The 14,675-nt window shown below is 44.1% G+C and overlaps 1 protein-coding gene across 2 annotated transcripts in view; it reads right to left on the bottom strand.

The window, feature by feature from the left end:
- LOC115197462 (polypeptide N-acetylgalactosaminyltransferase 18) overlaps positions 1–14,675 on the bottom strand; it is a 102,456-nt gene that overhangs the window by 45,730 nt on the left and 42,051 nt on the right. For both annotated transcript variants that reach the window (XM_029759014.1, XM_029759015.1), the window contains exons 2-3: positions 1,174–1,375; positions 900–1,066 (exon numbers count right to left, since the gene is read on the bottom strand). In XM_029759014.1, the coding sequence (XP_029614874.1) occupies positions 900–1,066; positions 1,174–1,375 (369 nt within the window). The remainder of the gene's footprint in view (positions 1–899; positions 1,067–1,173; positions 1,376–14,675) is intronic.

The raw sequence follows: 14,675 nt of genomic DNA, 5'->3' as shown, positions 1-14,675 counted from the left end.
TGAAAATACAGTAATTTAACTCATTTAGAAATTAAGAGTACAAATAAGAGAACTAAGGTCGATTAGATTAATTGGATTGTCATGGGAATGAACCCCAGCTGACCCTATGAGGAACCCCACTAAGGATGGGGAGCTGTTAGCCAGACTGAAACTGTACAGAACGGGAAGTGTCTCATTGTTCAAAGTGAGCCAACTGCCAAGGAATTAATTAGAATATCAACGGCCACAAAGGAACATTTTATAGCTTCATTTCCACTCTCAGTAATACTCTGCCTCTGGGCTACGGTTCCGTTTTCCAATTCATTTGCATTACGGATGCTCCTCTCCTTTTAATCCAATGATTCAATGTTTATAGCCTGAAATAGGAAGCCTTAATAAAAAGATTAATTCAGAAGAAGCAGCCTGTTTTTTTTTATCCCTCTGCCGGACTCGTTTGACCCTCATTTGTCACCCTAATATGATACATGTTCAGTCAAGTATGCAGCTCAAACACCTTGATCAGTCTAGGTAAAATAGGGCCTTTAAATCTTCTCACTTCCCTCTGGCTCTATAGCTGATCAGTATGCAGGTCTGTCCTGCTGAAATAACTAGGATAGCAAATAAGTTAATTGGGAGCTGTGTGAAAGTAATCCATTAAATTGGCAAGCAACACCAGCAATTTTGTTTTTGATATTGTAAATGTGTATAGGGGTAGATACATTTTTAAGAACATTAAAGAGAAAATTCTGATGTACTCTCCGTCCTCAAGCATGTCAAGTGTGAATTGATCTATATATGATGTAAATACATAGTGTGTAGGCATGCATTTATGTTTGCTAGTAAGCAGCCTGAATGGCTTCCTGTATGCAATGCAGTTTGTATACTTTGTAGGCTACATTTGGTAAGAATATAGGAGTTACCATTGTTGCTGTTGTCATCAACCAGGATGATCTCCTTGAGGAGGTGGGAGGGAGTTCTGTTCATGGCTGTGTGGATGGAGCGCAGGATGACCGACAGGGCCTCGTTCACAAAGATAAAGATGATACTGACTTGGGGGAGATTGGAGGGGTACGACATGTTCCTGCACCTGAGGAGAAACCGCAAACAGACAAGATATGAAAAAACAACTTGTTTAAATATTTGTTTTAAATGGATGATAAAAAGGAACCAACAGAAGGGTCAAAGGTCACTGACCCATCAGGTCTGAGGTCTGGGATGGGTCTGGTCAGAGAGAGGCGGTCACTGAGGTAGCCATTGTAGCCGTAGTACTGGAACTTCTTCAGTGCCACCTGGCGACTCTCAGGACCAAGGTCATGACCCCAGCGGACAAACAGGGAGGAGTCTGAGAGGGACTCCCCTGCTTTTTCTTCACTGTCCTTATCCTTTTTGGGCACCTCTGTAGGAGAGAGGAAGAGAAGAGATAAAATGTGTGGCTGGGCAATAGAAAGAACATTGTTTACATTCATGACGTTGCCGTATACTTCACATAGCTTATATTAAAGAGATTTATACCAGGTGGTGAAAAGTCATTGTATTCAGCATGATAACAGGCACACTTCCTGGAAAACATTAGCATTTGAATTGATCCATCATGTGAAACGCTGCTATGTGTTACTGAGGCCTCGGACTAATGATAATACACATGCATATTTCAACTTTTCTGGTCGTCTACTGAAGCAACAATACCAAACAGGTTAGTCGTACTATATCACATTGTCTGGACAATACGATAATCTCTTTCACTCAACACCAGTATTGTGAGCTAAAACAACGCAACCCAGTGGAAAGTTACTGAGGTATGTACAGCGAGTGATGAAATGACTTCACAAAGCACAGCGAGTGATGAAGGGCTTGGCGCAGGTAATTACTGAATGCTAATTACCGGCCGAGGTCATTTAATTATAGCCACTACATTGCACTCTCTCTCAGTACTAAATCATTCATCTCCGCCACGACTGGGACCCCAACATTTGCTACTCTGAGGGCACAACTATATCTGAGGAGGATGTTGACATGAAGGGTTCAGTCTCCTGACAGCACAATAATACTCTGATTAAATATACACTACATGACCAAAAGTATATGGGCATCTGCTCGTCAAACATCTCATTCCAGAATCATGGGCATAAATATGGGGTTGGTCCCCCCTTTGCTACCATAACAGCCTCCACTCTTCTGGGAAGACTTTCCAATAGATGTTGGAACATTGCTGCGGGGACTTGCCTTCATTCAGCCACAATAGCATTAGTGAGGTTGGCCACTGATGTTGGGCGATTAGGCCTGGCTCGCAGTCGGCGTTCCAATTCATCCCAAAAGGCGTTTGATAGGGTTGAGGTTATGGCTCTATGCAGGCCAGTCAAGTTCTCCCACACCATTCTTGAAAAAAACATTTCTGTATGGACCTCGCTTTGTGCACGGGGGAATTGTCATGCTGAAACAAGAAAGAGCCTCCCCAAACTTTTGCCACAAAGTTGGAAGCACAGAATCGGCTAGAATGTCATTGTATGCTGTAGCGTTAAGAATTTCCAAGCGGTTTAAAGGCACAGTCAACTCAGTTCATGTAAACTTCTGACCCACTGGAATTGTGATACAGTGAATTATAAGTGAAATAATCTGTCTGTTAACAATTGTTGGAAAAATTACTTGTGTCATGCACAAAGTAGATGTCCTAACCGACTTGCCAAAACTACAGTTTGATAACAAGAAATTTGTGGAGTGGTTGAAAAACGAGTTTTAATGACTCCAACCTAAATGTATGTAAACTTCCGACATGAAATCAGTCAAAATAAGACATGGTATCAAGAACAAGATGAAATGAGGCACTTACGTGCCACATGGAAGTTTCTTGTCGTTGTTGCTAGCTATCTGAAGTCTTTTTCTCCAAACTGTCAACAACAGTACCCCTATGGGAAATGGACAATATTACGTAGTTTTCAAAGCTCAATGAAGGAGATGTGTGCGCATTACGCCTGTTGAGTAACTGTATTAAATTATACTTCATACAATCTGCAAAATCTATGAGATGAAATAATTCTACACAATCCTATTTCCAGTAAATTTTTGTAAATATGTAAAGCTGAGAACAGGTAATTACTTCTTCCGCACACTGGCTCTGATGTATGGCTTGTAATTTTCAGCTTGGTAATGGCATTCACAGTGTAGTTGGAAAAAAAATATATAAAATAAAAAAATTGTTCAATGTCTTTTTCCCACCTCAAATTCATGAGCAGCCGTAAGAGCCGGGTAAATGTTTACCCTGTGCTCTAGGCAGGCTGTATAGTTCTGTATGTAACATATTTGGCCTGGCCCAGACCCCCAACACACCTCTGAGCCATAGTGGACCTCTGTGGTTAATCATGTGGAAAAGAGGTGAGCCGTGCAGGCATTTATGAAGGCTTCAATGGACAGTAGTGTTTTGGACTGGAAAAAGTAGCCACATGGGACTGGAACACTTTGCTGTTGTCTTGATGCCAAAAGCTACAAATTACACAAGTAGTGCATGAGTTGAAAGTAATTTACAGTCATGAAGTTAACATAGTCAAATCAAATGTTATTTGTCAAAACAGGTGTAGACCTTAGTGAAATGCTTACTTACAAGCCCTTAACCAACAATGCAGTTAAGAAAAATACCTTGAAAAATAAGAAATTAAAAAGTAACAAATAATTAAAAAGCAGCAGTAAAATAACAATAGCGAGGCTATATACAGGGGGTACCGGTACAGGTGACTATGCATAGATAATAAACAGAGTAGCAGTATCTTAAAAGGGGGGGGGGGACAATGCAAATAGTCTGGGTAGCCATTTGATTATATGTTCAGTAGTCTTATGACTTAGGGGCAGAAGCTGTTCAGAAGCCTCTTGGACCTAGACTTGGTGCTCCGGGACCTGTGCGGTAACAGAGAGAACAGTCCATGACTAGGGTGGCTAAAGTCCTGGACAATTTTAGGGCCTTCCTTTGACACCGCCTGGTTTAGAGGTCCTGGACGGCAGGAAGCTTTGCCCCAGTGATGTACTGGGCGGTACGCACTACCCACTGTAGTGCCTTATGGTCGGAGGCTGAGCAGTTGCCATACCAGGCAGTGATGGAACCAGTCAGGATGCTCTCGATGGTGCAGCTGTAAAACCTTTTGAGGATCTGAGGACCCATGGCAAATCTTTACAGTCTCCTGAGGGGGAATAGGTTTTGTAGTGCCTCTTCACGACTGTCTTGGTGTGCTTGGACCATGATAGTTTATTGGTGATGTGGACACCAAGGAACTTGAAACTCTCCACCTGCTCCACTACAGCCCTGTCGATGAGAATGGGGGCGCACTCGGTCCTCATTTTTCTGTAGTCCACAATCATCTCCTTTGTCGTGATCACATTGAGGGATAGGTTGTTGTCCTGGCACCACACGGCCAGGTCTCTGACCTCCTCCCCATAGCCTGTCTCGTCCAGGATCCAGTTGTAGAGGGAGGTGTTTAGTCCCAGGGTCCTTAGCTTAGTGATGAGCTTTGAGGGCACTATGGTGTTGAATGCTGAGCTGTATTCAACGAATAGCATTCTCACACAGGTGTGAAAGGGCAGTGTGGAGTGCAAGAGAAATTGCATCATCTGTGGATCTGTTGGGGCGGTATGCAAATTGCAGTAGGTCTAGAGTTTCTGGGATAAGGGTGTTGATGTGAGCCATGACCAGCCCTTCAAAGCACTTCATGCCTACAAACCTGAGTGCTACGGTTCGGTAGTCATTTAGGCAGGTTACCTTAGTGTTCTTGGGTACAGGGACTACGGTGGTCTGCTTGAAACATGTTGGTATTACAGACTCCGACAGGGAGAGGTTGAAAATGTCAGTGAAGACACTTGCCAGTTGGTCAGCGCATGCTTAGAGTACACGTCCTGGTAATCCGTCTGGCCCTGGGGCCTTGTAAGCTTTTTAAACAGGTCAACATTCACATCGGCTACGGAGAGCGTGATCATACAGTCGTCTGGAACTGCTGATGCTCTCATGCATGTTTCACTGTTACTTGACTCGAAGCGAGCATAGAAGTAATTTAGCTTGTCTGGTAGGCTTGTGTCACTGGGCAGCTTGAGGCTGTGCTTCCCTTTGTAGTCTGTAATAGTTTGCAAGCCCCGCCACATCCGACGAGCGTACGACCCAGTGTAGTACGATTTGAGCTTAGTCCTGTGTTGACGCTTTGCCTGTTTGATGGTTCGTCGGAGGGCACAGCGGGATTTACTATAACGTTCTGGGTTAGAGTCCCGCTCCTTGAGTGGCAGCACTACCCTTTAGCTCAGTGTGGATGTTGCCTGTAATCCATGGCTTCTGTTTGGGGTATGTACGTACAGTCACTGTGGGGGGGGACGTCGTCGATGCACTGTCGTGTCTTTGGCATCATTAAAAGTGAAGACTTAATTAATCAAATCAATTCTCTAATTATTATTACGTGATTAAACTAATCATGTAAATGTAATTAACTAGGAAGTCGGGGCACCAAGGAAAATCTTCAGATTACAAAGTAATCATTTTCCTAATATTACTCTTCGGATATTTTAATATCTGATCAATTAGTCTTCTTATTAATGAATGATTCTTTACCTCACATTAGTCTCATTCCAAACGTCGTAAATTGTTGGTTATCTGCACGAACCCAGCCTTTACTATGAATCATCCATACACCAATTGGCTTAATCATTTATTTACTAACTAACTAAATAATCACAGAAATGCATACACAAACAAACAGTAGATATGGTTACAAGGAAATGATAGGGGAGGTTCCCTAGTGGGCTAAGTTGATATGACGGCTTGGTGGACAAAAGGAAGTGGGGGTGGACTGAGAACATGCAGGAAAGACAAAAAGGAATCACTACACAGTTGATAATTATATTAATTGAAATGCTAATCCTTTGCACATCAACGCTCACTCCTTCGGGAATAATTGCAATCAATATATTTTGACGCCCAGTGTGTCGTCGTGATTTCTGTTGGAATCCGGTCTGTCTGCGGAGAGTTCGTTCAACAGCATCACTCCCTCTGCTTCCCTGAAGATCAAAGTATTTTGTGGTTAGAATGGATACTTCAGAGTACCATTCAGAAATGTTGTCATAGAATAGATGTTTCGGCAGTTGTCGGTCTTCGCATCCCAGGTTGACATAATTTCTAGCTGCAGACTAGTAATTAGTAAATTAGTATCGAAGACTTGCTCTTATTCTGTAGGGATCGATAGTCTCAAAGTTGAACCATTTCCAGCCATGTAGCTAATGTTCCCACGTGTTATGGTTAGGAATTCAATAACTATTGACAATCACAGCTCACGCTGTGGGTTTGCTTAGTCTAAACTCAAACCTGTGCCCCCTTGGTGTCCATCGAGGTACGCGTGGTCTGAAGAGGATTTCCTAAGGAGGGGTTTTTATTCGTAACAATAGAAAAGGAGGTTCTATGACGCCAGATCATGTCTGCTCACGGGGGCGGGCCAATGATTTAGTTAAACTTTAAAGGGAATACAATTCTCTCACATTAAAAAGGTTTAACATCACAATTTCACAAATAGTTTAATCTTTACTCATTCATTTTATACAAGAATTTGAGGCAAACCCCATAATTAAGAAGTGCACACATTGAGATATAGTTGCGTATCCTGTCCTGTCTGAGGTCACCAAATGAAACACACTCGTCATACCCATCCCTAAAGTGTCCACGGACCATTCCCACAAGTGGACATTTTGTATCAAATTCCTATTTTGGGGATTCAGGAGTTTTCCATGTGAAATCCTTTGTTCTCTCTGTGTGTCTCCCTTTCTGCATGGCCAGGGGGAGAGAGTCTCTGCCAGGAATTTACGACCTGAGATAACAGAACCTGTGTGAGTGAGTGAGTGAGTGAGTTAGTGAGTTGCCCCGATCTATACCCAGAAAGGGCCACGTCATGACAGCACTTATTGATGAAGCCAATGTGATGTGGTGTACTCAATGCCATCGGAAGATTCCCGGAACATATTCCTTCTGTGCAAGCAAAACAGTCCTGTAGCTTGGCATCCGAGTCATCTGACCATTTTTTTATTGACCGAGTCACTGGAGCTTCCTGCAGGAACCAGGAGGATAGAATTATGGTCAGATTTACCAAATGGAGGGTGAGGGAGAGCTTTGTACCCATCTCTGTGTGTGGAGTAAAGGTGGTCTAGAGTTTTTTTCCCCTCTGGTTGCACATTTAACATGCTGGTAGAAATCAGGTAAAACGGATTTAAGTTTCTCTGCATTAAAGTCCCCGGCCACTAGGAACGCCGCCTCTGGATGAGAGTTTTCCTGTGTGCTTATGGCCGTATACAGCTCATTGAGTGCGGTCCTAGTGCCAGCATCATTTTTTGGGTGGTAAATAGACAGTTACGAAGAATATAGATAAAAACTCTCTTGGTCAATAGAGTATCTAATTTTTTTATTTTACCTTTATTTAACTAGGCAAGTCAGTTAAGAACAAATTCCTATTTACAATGATGGCCTACCAAAAGGCCTCTTCATGGACAGGGGCCTGGGATTAAATTATTATACAATATAAATAAAAGGACAAAACACACATCACAACGAGACACACAACACTACATAAAGAGAGACCTAAGACAACATAAGGCAGCAACACAGCATGGTAGCAGCACAAAAACATGTTACAAACATTGGGCAAAGTCAACAGCGCAAAGGTCAAGAAGGTAGAGACAACAATACATCATGCAAAGCAGACACAACCGTCAGTAAGAGTGTCCATGATTGGGTCTTTAAATGAAGAGATTGAGATAAAACTGTCCAGTTTGAGTGTTTGTTGCAACTCGTTCCAGTCGCTTGCTGCAGCGAACTGAAAAGTACAGCGACCCAGGGATGTGTGTGCTTTGGGGACCTTTAACAGAATGTGACTGGCAGAACGGGTGTTGTATGTGGAGAATGAGGGCTGCAGTAGAATTCTAGAGGGAGTTTTTATAAATAAGCATCGACCAGTGGGTCTCGCGACGGGTATACAGAGATGACCAGTTTACAGCGGAGTATAGAGTGCAGTGATGTGTCCTATAAGGAGCATTGGTGGCAAATCTGGTGGCCGAATGGTAAAGAACATCTAGCCGCTCGACAGCACCCTTACCTGCCGATCTATAAATTATGTCTCCGTAATCTAGCATGGTCATCTGAATCAGGGTTAGTTTGGCAGCTAGGGTGAAAGATGAGCGATTACGATAGTCTAGATTTAACTTTAGCCTGCAGCTTTGGTATGTGCTGAGAGAAGGACAGTGTACCGTCTAGTCATACTCCCAAGTACTTGTACGAGGTGACTACCTCAAGCTCTAAACCCTCAGAGGTAGTAATAACACCTGTGGGAAGAGGGGCATTCTTCTTACCAAACCACATTACCTTTGTTTTGGAGGTGTTCAGAACAAGGTTAAGGGTAGAGAAAGCTTGTTGGACACTAAGAAAGCTTTGTTGTAGAGCATTTAACACAAGATCCGGGGAGGGGCCAGCTGAGTATAAGACTATCATCTGCATATAAAATGGATGAGAGAGCTTCCTATTGCCTAAGCTATGTTGTTGATGTAAATTGAGAAGAGCGTGGGGCCAAGGATTGAGCCTTGGGGTACTCCCTTGGTGACAGGCAGTGGCTAAAACAGCAGATTTTCGGACTTTATACACTGCACTCTTTGGAGAAAGGTAGTTAGCAGACCAGGCTCATGACAAGCTGTAGACCACACTACCTCAGGCGAGAAAAACCTCAAGACTTTCTTAGATAATAGGCACCAGCTGCTGTTTAGAAATATACATAGACCGCCACCCCTTGTCTTACCAGAGGCTGCTGTTCCATCCTGCCGATACAGTGTGTAACCCACCAGCTGTATGTTATTCATGTCGTTGTTCAGCCACGACTCGGTGAAACATAAGATATTACAGTTTTTAATGTCCCATTGGTAGGATATATGTGCTTGTAGTTTGTCCACTTTATTATCCAGCGATTGCACATTGGCCAATAGTAACGATGGCAAAGGCAGATTAGCCACTCGTCGCCAGATCCTTACAAGGCACCCCGATCTCCTTCCTTTATGGGGGTATAGGTTGTCTGAGGCCCTTTACGCATGTGTCTGATTACAGTCATGCCTTGGGGGGTATGTATTCTCCCTCAATGTCACGTCCTGACCATAGAAGCTTTTATTTTCTATGGTAGAGTAGGTCAGGGCGTGACGGGGTTGTGTCTAGTTTAGATTTTCTGTATTTCTATGTGGTTGTTTTTTGGGATGATCTCCAATTAGAGGCAGCTGGTCATCGTTGTCTCTAATTGGAGATCATACTTAAGTAGTTGTTTTTCTCACCTGGGTTTGTGGGAGATTGTACAATGCTCAAAAAAATAAAGGGAACACTAAAATAACACATCCTAGATCTGAATGAATGAAATAATCTTATTAAATACTTTTTTCTTTACATAGTTGAATGTGCTGACAACAAAATCACACAAAAATAAATCTATGGAAATCCAATTTATCAACCCATGGAGGTCTGGATTTGGAGTCACACTCAAAATTAAAGTGGAAAACCACACTACAGGCTGATCCAAGTTTGATGTAATGTCCTTAAAACAAGTCAAAATGAGGCTCAGTAGTGTGTGTGGCCTCCACGTGCCTGTATGACCTCCCTACAACGCCTGGGCATGCTCCTGATGAGGTGGCGGATGGTCTCCTGAGGGATCTCCTCCCAGACCGGGACTAAAGCATCCGCATACTCCTGGACAGTCTGTGGTGCAACGTGGCGTTGGTGGATGGAGTGAGACATGATGTCCCAGATGTGCTCAATTGGATTCAGGTCTGGGGAACGGGCGGGCCAGTCCATAGCATCAATGCCTTCCTCTTGCAGGAACTGCTGACACACTCCAGCCACATGAGGTCTAGCATTGTCTTGCATTAGGAGGAACCCAGGGCCAACCGCACCAGCATATGGTCTCACAAGGGGTCTGAGGATCTCATCTCGGTACCTAATGGCAGTCAGGCTACCTCTGGCGAGCACATGGAGGGCTGTGCGGCCCCCCAAAGAAATGCCACCCCACACCATGACTGACCCACCGCCAAACCGGTCATGCTGGAGGATGTTGCAGGCAGCAGAACGTTCTCCACTGCGTCTCCAGACTCTGTCATGTCTGTCACATGTGCTCAGTGTGAACCTGCTTTAATCTGTGAAGAGCACAGGGCGCCAGTGGCGAATTTGCCAATCTTGGTGTTCTCTGGCAAATGCCAAACGTCCTGCACGGTGTTGGGCTGTAAGCGCAACCCCCACCTGTGGACGTCGGGCCCTCATACCACCCTCATGGAGTCTGTGTCTGCTCAAACGGTCAGAAACATGCACATTTGTGGCCTGCTGGAGGTTATTTTGCAGGGCTCTGGCAGTGCTCCTCCTGCTCCTCCTTGCAGAAAGGCGGAGGTAGCGGTCCTGCTGCTGGGTTGTTGCCCTCCTACGGCCTCCTCCACGTCTCCTGATGTACTGGCCTGTCTCCTGGTAGCGCCTCCATGCTCTGGACACTACGCTGACAGACACAGAAAACCTGCTTGCCACAGCTCGCAGTGATGTGCCATCCTGGATGAGCTGCACTACCTGAGCCACTTTTGTGGGTTGTAGACTCCGTCTCATGCTACCACTAGAGTGAAAGCACCGCCAGCATTCAAAAGTGACCAAAACATCAGCCAGGAAGCATAGGAACTGAGAAGTGGTCTGGTCTCCACCTGCAGAACCACTCCTTTATTGGGGGTGTCTTGCTAATTGCCTATCATTTCCACCTGTTGTCTATTCCATTTGCACAACAGCATGTGAAATGTATTATCAATCAGTGTTGCTTCCTAAGTGGACAGTTTGATTTCACAGAAGTGTGATTGACTTGGAGTTACATTGTGTTGTTTAAGTGTTCCCTTTATTTTTTTGAGCAGTGTATTTTGAGTAAGTGTATGTTGCACCTCTTCGTCACGGTTTGTTGTTTTGTTCATTAGTATGTCTTGCTTAGTTTCACAGTTATATTGAAATGTGGAACGATACACACGCTGCGCTTTGGTCCCATTCTTCAGACAACCGTGACAGAATCTCCCACCACCAACGGACCAAGCAGCGTGGTCAGGAGGACTGGACCTGGGAGGAAATCCTGGATGGGGCAGGACCCTGGACAAGGCCCGGGGAGTATCGCCGTCCAAAAGAGGAGATTGAAGCAGCGAGAGCAGAACGGTGATATTACGAGGCGTTATACCATCAAGGCAAGCAGGCGGAGACAGCGAGAGAAGAACGGCAACGCTACGAGGAACTAGCACGGCAACAACGCAAGCCCAAGAAGCAACCTCAAAATATTTTTTGGGGGGGCACATGGGTTGGTTGGCGAGGCCGAGGGACGAGTCGGAGAGCAAAGAGGAATATTGGGGTGAGTCAGAGTCCGTTGAGGAAATATTGGATAAATTGGAGGAGAGTGAACAGAGGGGAGATTTAGAGACGTTTGAGGAATTGTTGGTTAAATTGGAGGAGAGTGAAGAGAGAGAGCTGTTGGTTTGGCGTAGTATACACGGCATTCGCCCTGAGGAGCGTGTTCGTAGTCCAATGCCACCTGTGTCAGCTTCCCGTACTTGTCCTGAGAAGTGTGTTAACCTGTTGGGGGCAGTATTTGCACGGCCGGATAAAAAAAACGTACCCGATTTAAACTGGTTACTACTCTTGCCCAGAAACTAGAATATGCATATAATTAGTCGATTAGGATAGAAAACACTAAAAAGTTTCTAAAACTGTTTGAATTGTGTCTGAGTATAACAGAACTCATATGGCAGGCCAAAACCTGAGAAGATTCCATACAGGAAGTGCCCTGTCTGACAATTTGTTATCCTTCTGTTGCATCTCTATCGAAAATACAGCATCTCTGCTGTAACGTGACATTTAAGGCTTCCATTGGCTCTCAGAAGGCGCCAGAAAGTGGAATGACGTGTCTCCTGTCTCTGGGCGAAGAACAGCAGGGGAATTTGTGAGTGGTCAGGCTGGGAACAGTGACACTGGAGATGCACGTTCATGAGAATTCTCAATTTTTTTCTTACAGCCTTTGAATGAATACAACGTCGCCCGGTTGGAATGTTATCGCTATTTTACGAGAAAAATAGCATAAAAATTGATTTTTAACAGCGTTTGACATGCTTCTAAGTACGGTAATGGAATATTTTGAATATCTTTGTCACGAAATGTGCTCGCGCGTCACCCTTCGGCTAGTGACTTGAACGCACGAACAAAACGGAGCTATTTGGATATAACTATGGATTATTTGGAACCAAAACAACATTTGTTGTTGAAGTAGAAGTCCTGGGAGTGCATTCTGACGAAGAACAGCAAAGGTAATCCATTTTTTCTTAGAGTAAATCTGAGTTTGGTGAGGGCCAAACTTGGTGGGTGTCAAATTAGCTAGCCGTGATGGCCGGGCTATGTCCTCAGAATATTGCAAAATGTGCTTTCGCCGAAAAGCTATTTTAACAAGAGTCGTCTTTAAAATGGTGTGAAATAGTCATATGTTTGAGAAATTTAAGTTATAGCATTTTTGAGGTATTTGTATTTTGCGCCACGCGATTCCACTGGCTGTTGACCTAGCCCAGGGAAGTTAAAGTTCCGGTACAATTGAGGCTCGCTATACGCACCAGGTCTCCAGTGCGCCTTCACAGCCCAGTAAGTCCCGTGCCTCCACCTCGCACTGAAGTGCGTGTCACCAGTCTGCGGCCACCTGTCCCGGCTCCACGCACTAGGCCTTCAGTGAGTCTCTCCAGTCCGGGGTGTCCTGTTCCTGCTCCCCGCACTTACCCTGAGGTGCGTGTTACCAGTCTGGCACCACCTGTGCCAGCCCCACGCATCAGGCCTCCAGTGCGCATTCCCAGTCCGGAGCCTCCGGCGACGTCCCGCAGTCCGGGGGAGGGGGGGGCTACTGTCACGTCATGACCATAGAAGCTTATATTTTCTATGGTAGAGTAGGTCAGGGCGTGATGGAGTTGTGTCTAGTTTAGATTTTCTGTTGTCATGTTCTTGTTTCTGTATTTCTATGTTGTTTTTTGGGATGATCTCCAATTAGAGGCAGCTGGTCATCGTTGTCTCTAATTGGAGATCATACTTAAGTAGTTGTTTTTCCCACCTGGGTAAGTGCATGTTGCACCTCTTCGTCACTGTTTGTTGTTTTGTTCATTAGTATGTCTTGCTTAGTTTCACAGTTATATTAAAATGTGGAACGATACACACGCTGGGCTTTGGTCCCATTCTTCAGATAACCGTGACACTCAACCTGTACAGTACCCCTACCCCCTTAGATCACTGAGAGCCTAGTGTGCTTGATAGGGCAGGGGAGGTGGTTGGGGCTTGTGAGCGCCAAGGTACAGCCCAAAAAAGCATTTCACTCTGTCCCCCCTGAGAGCAACTGCCACCAAACACTGATGTCATCATGGCAAACAGCAGGCTGAAGTGACCTTGCTGAGAACATGCTGGCTTGTTTTCAATGTCTGCTCAGCTGGAGTAAGACAATATAGATACCCTCACAGTCTATAGAGCTTCATCACAAAGAGAGCGGCGATGATGAACAGGAATATTATCAGCATTGGTAGAATTTATAGCTACATCATCATGAACCTCAAATTTTAAAACCATTTTGTTTTGTTATCCAGTCATGAGAACACAGCACAAAAACTTAGATTATCATCAGATGGTCAAATTTTGTACACAATTGACAAGCATGGATTAATCTTTTTACCATAAGGTATGGTAATATCCTGATCCAGTAGCCAGCACAAGAAAACTACATCATGCAGATGGTCACCTGCAGTTTAGTGGCCAGGTTGTGAGTTCTTGGTTGGTCATTTTAAAAAGGTCACTCTCCCATTAGAAGGCAACACTGGCTGACATGCCCTCCAGACTCCTGTGTGTGTGTGCTCAGAGAGGAGAGGCCATGCACAGTGACAGAATAGTGTGTAGGATACGACAGAGTGTGGAAGGATGTGGTCATCTATAGGGCCGGGACCATACAAGTATCGCAATATTTTTTCCATGTCAAAAAGGAAAACACGAAGCAGTCCAAACTCTTTGGACCTTTAAAAACCTGCTGTTTCTAAAAATATTCTGTGCTAACTGCTAAAAACTAACTGGGAAAAATTGAAATGTTTTAATAATTTCCTTTTTTATATTTGTATTTTCAGTGTCATGTTTAACTCAGGCATTTTCATTAGGGGAGCAATGTTAAAACATAAGACAACATTTATGGGCTGTTGCAGTAATGAGAATTTTGTAGAAATTGTGGTAAAATACATGATAGCTGATTTCAAAAACATGATAAAATAGATAAATACAAATGCTAATCTCAGTGATCCAAGAGGAAATTCTGTGGAAAATGACACTTGAGATTTTGTTGGTCAAACGTCCGTTGTGAGAATAACCCAGTTGCACACTGCCGTAACTAAACAAGTTTAGCTGGCTAGCTAGCATTGCTAAGTGTGCGGTGAAGTACATCCATATGAAATAAGTTAATAGCGCAGTGATTAAATCAGATGCACTACCAGATCACCTTAGTTTTGTTACCAAATGCGAAGCCGTCTCCAAAACGGCAAGGTGTCTCTACAGTAATAAACCTAGCTGCCAAAAAGAATGTGCTTGTTGGACAATGTGATACAAAATGCTGCAAAGTAATATGAAAACTACAATTCAGGTCATAATTATATTAGTG

The sequence above is a fragment of the Salmo trutta genome, chromosome 7 (genome assembly GCF_901001165.1).
Source record: "Salmo trutta chromosome 7, fSalTru1.1, whole genome shotgun sequence".
Classification (NCBI taxonomy): domain Eukaryota; kingdom Metazoa; phylum Chordata; class Actinopteri; order Salmoniformes; family Salmonidae; genus Salmo; species Salmo trutta.
Note: the sequence above shows the minus strand (reverse complement) of the source record. Positions and strands in the feature narration are given on the sequence as shown.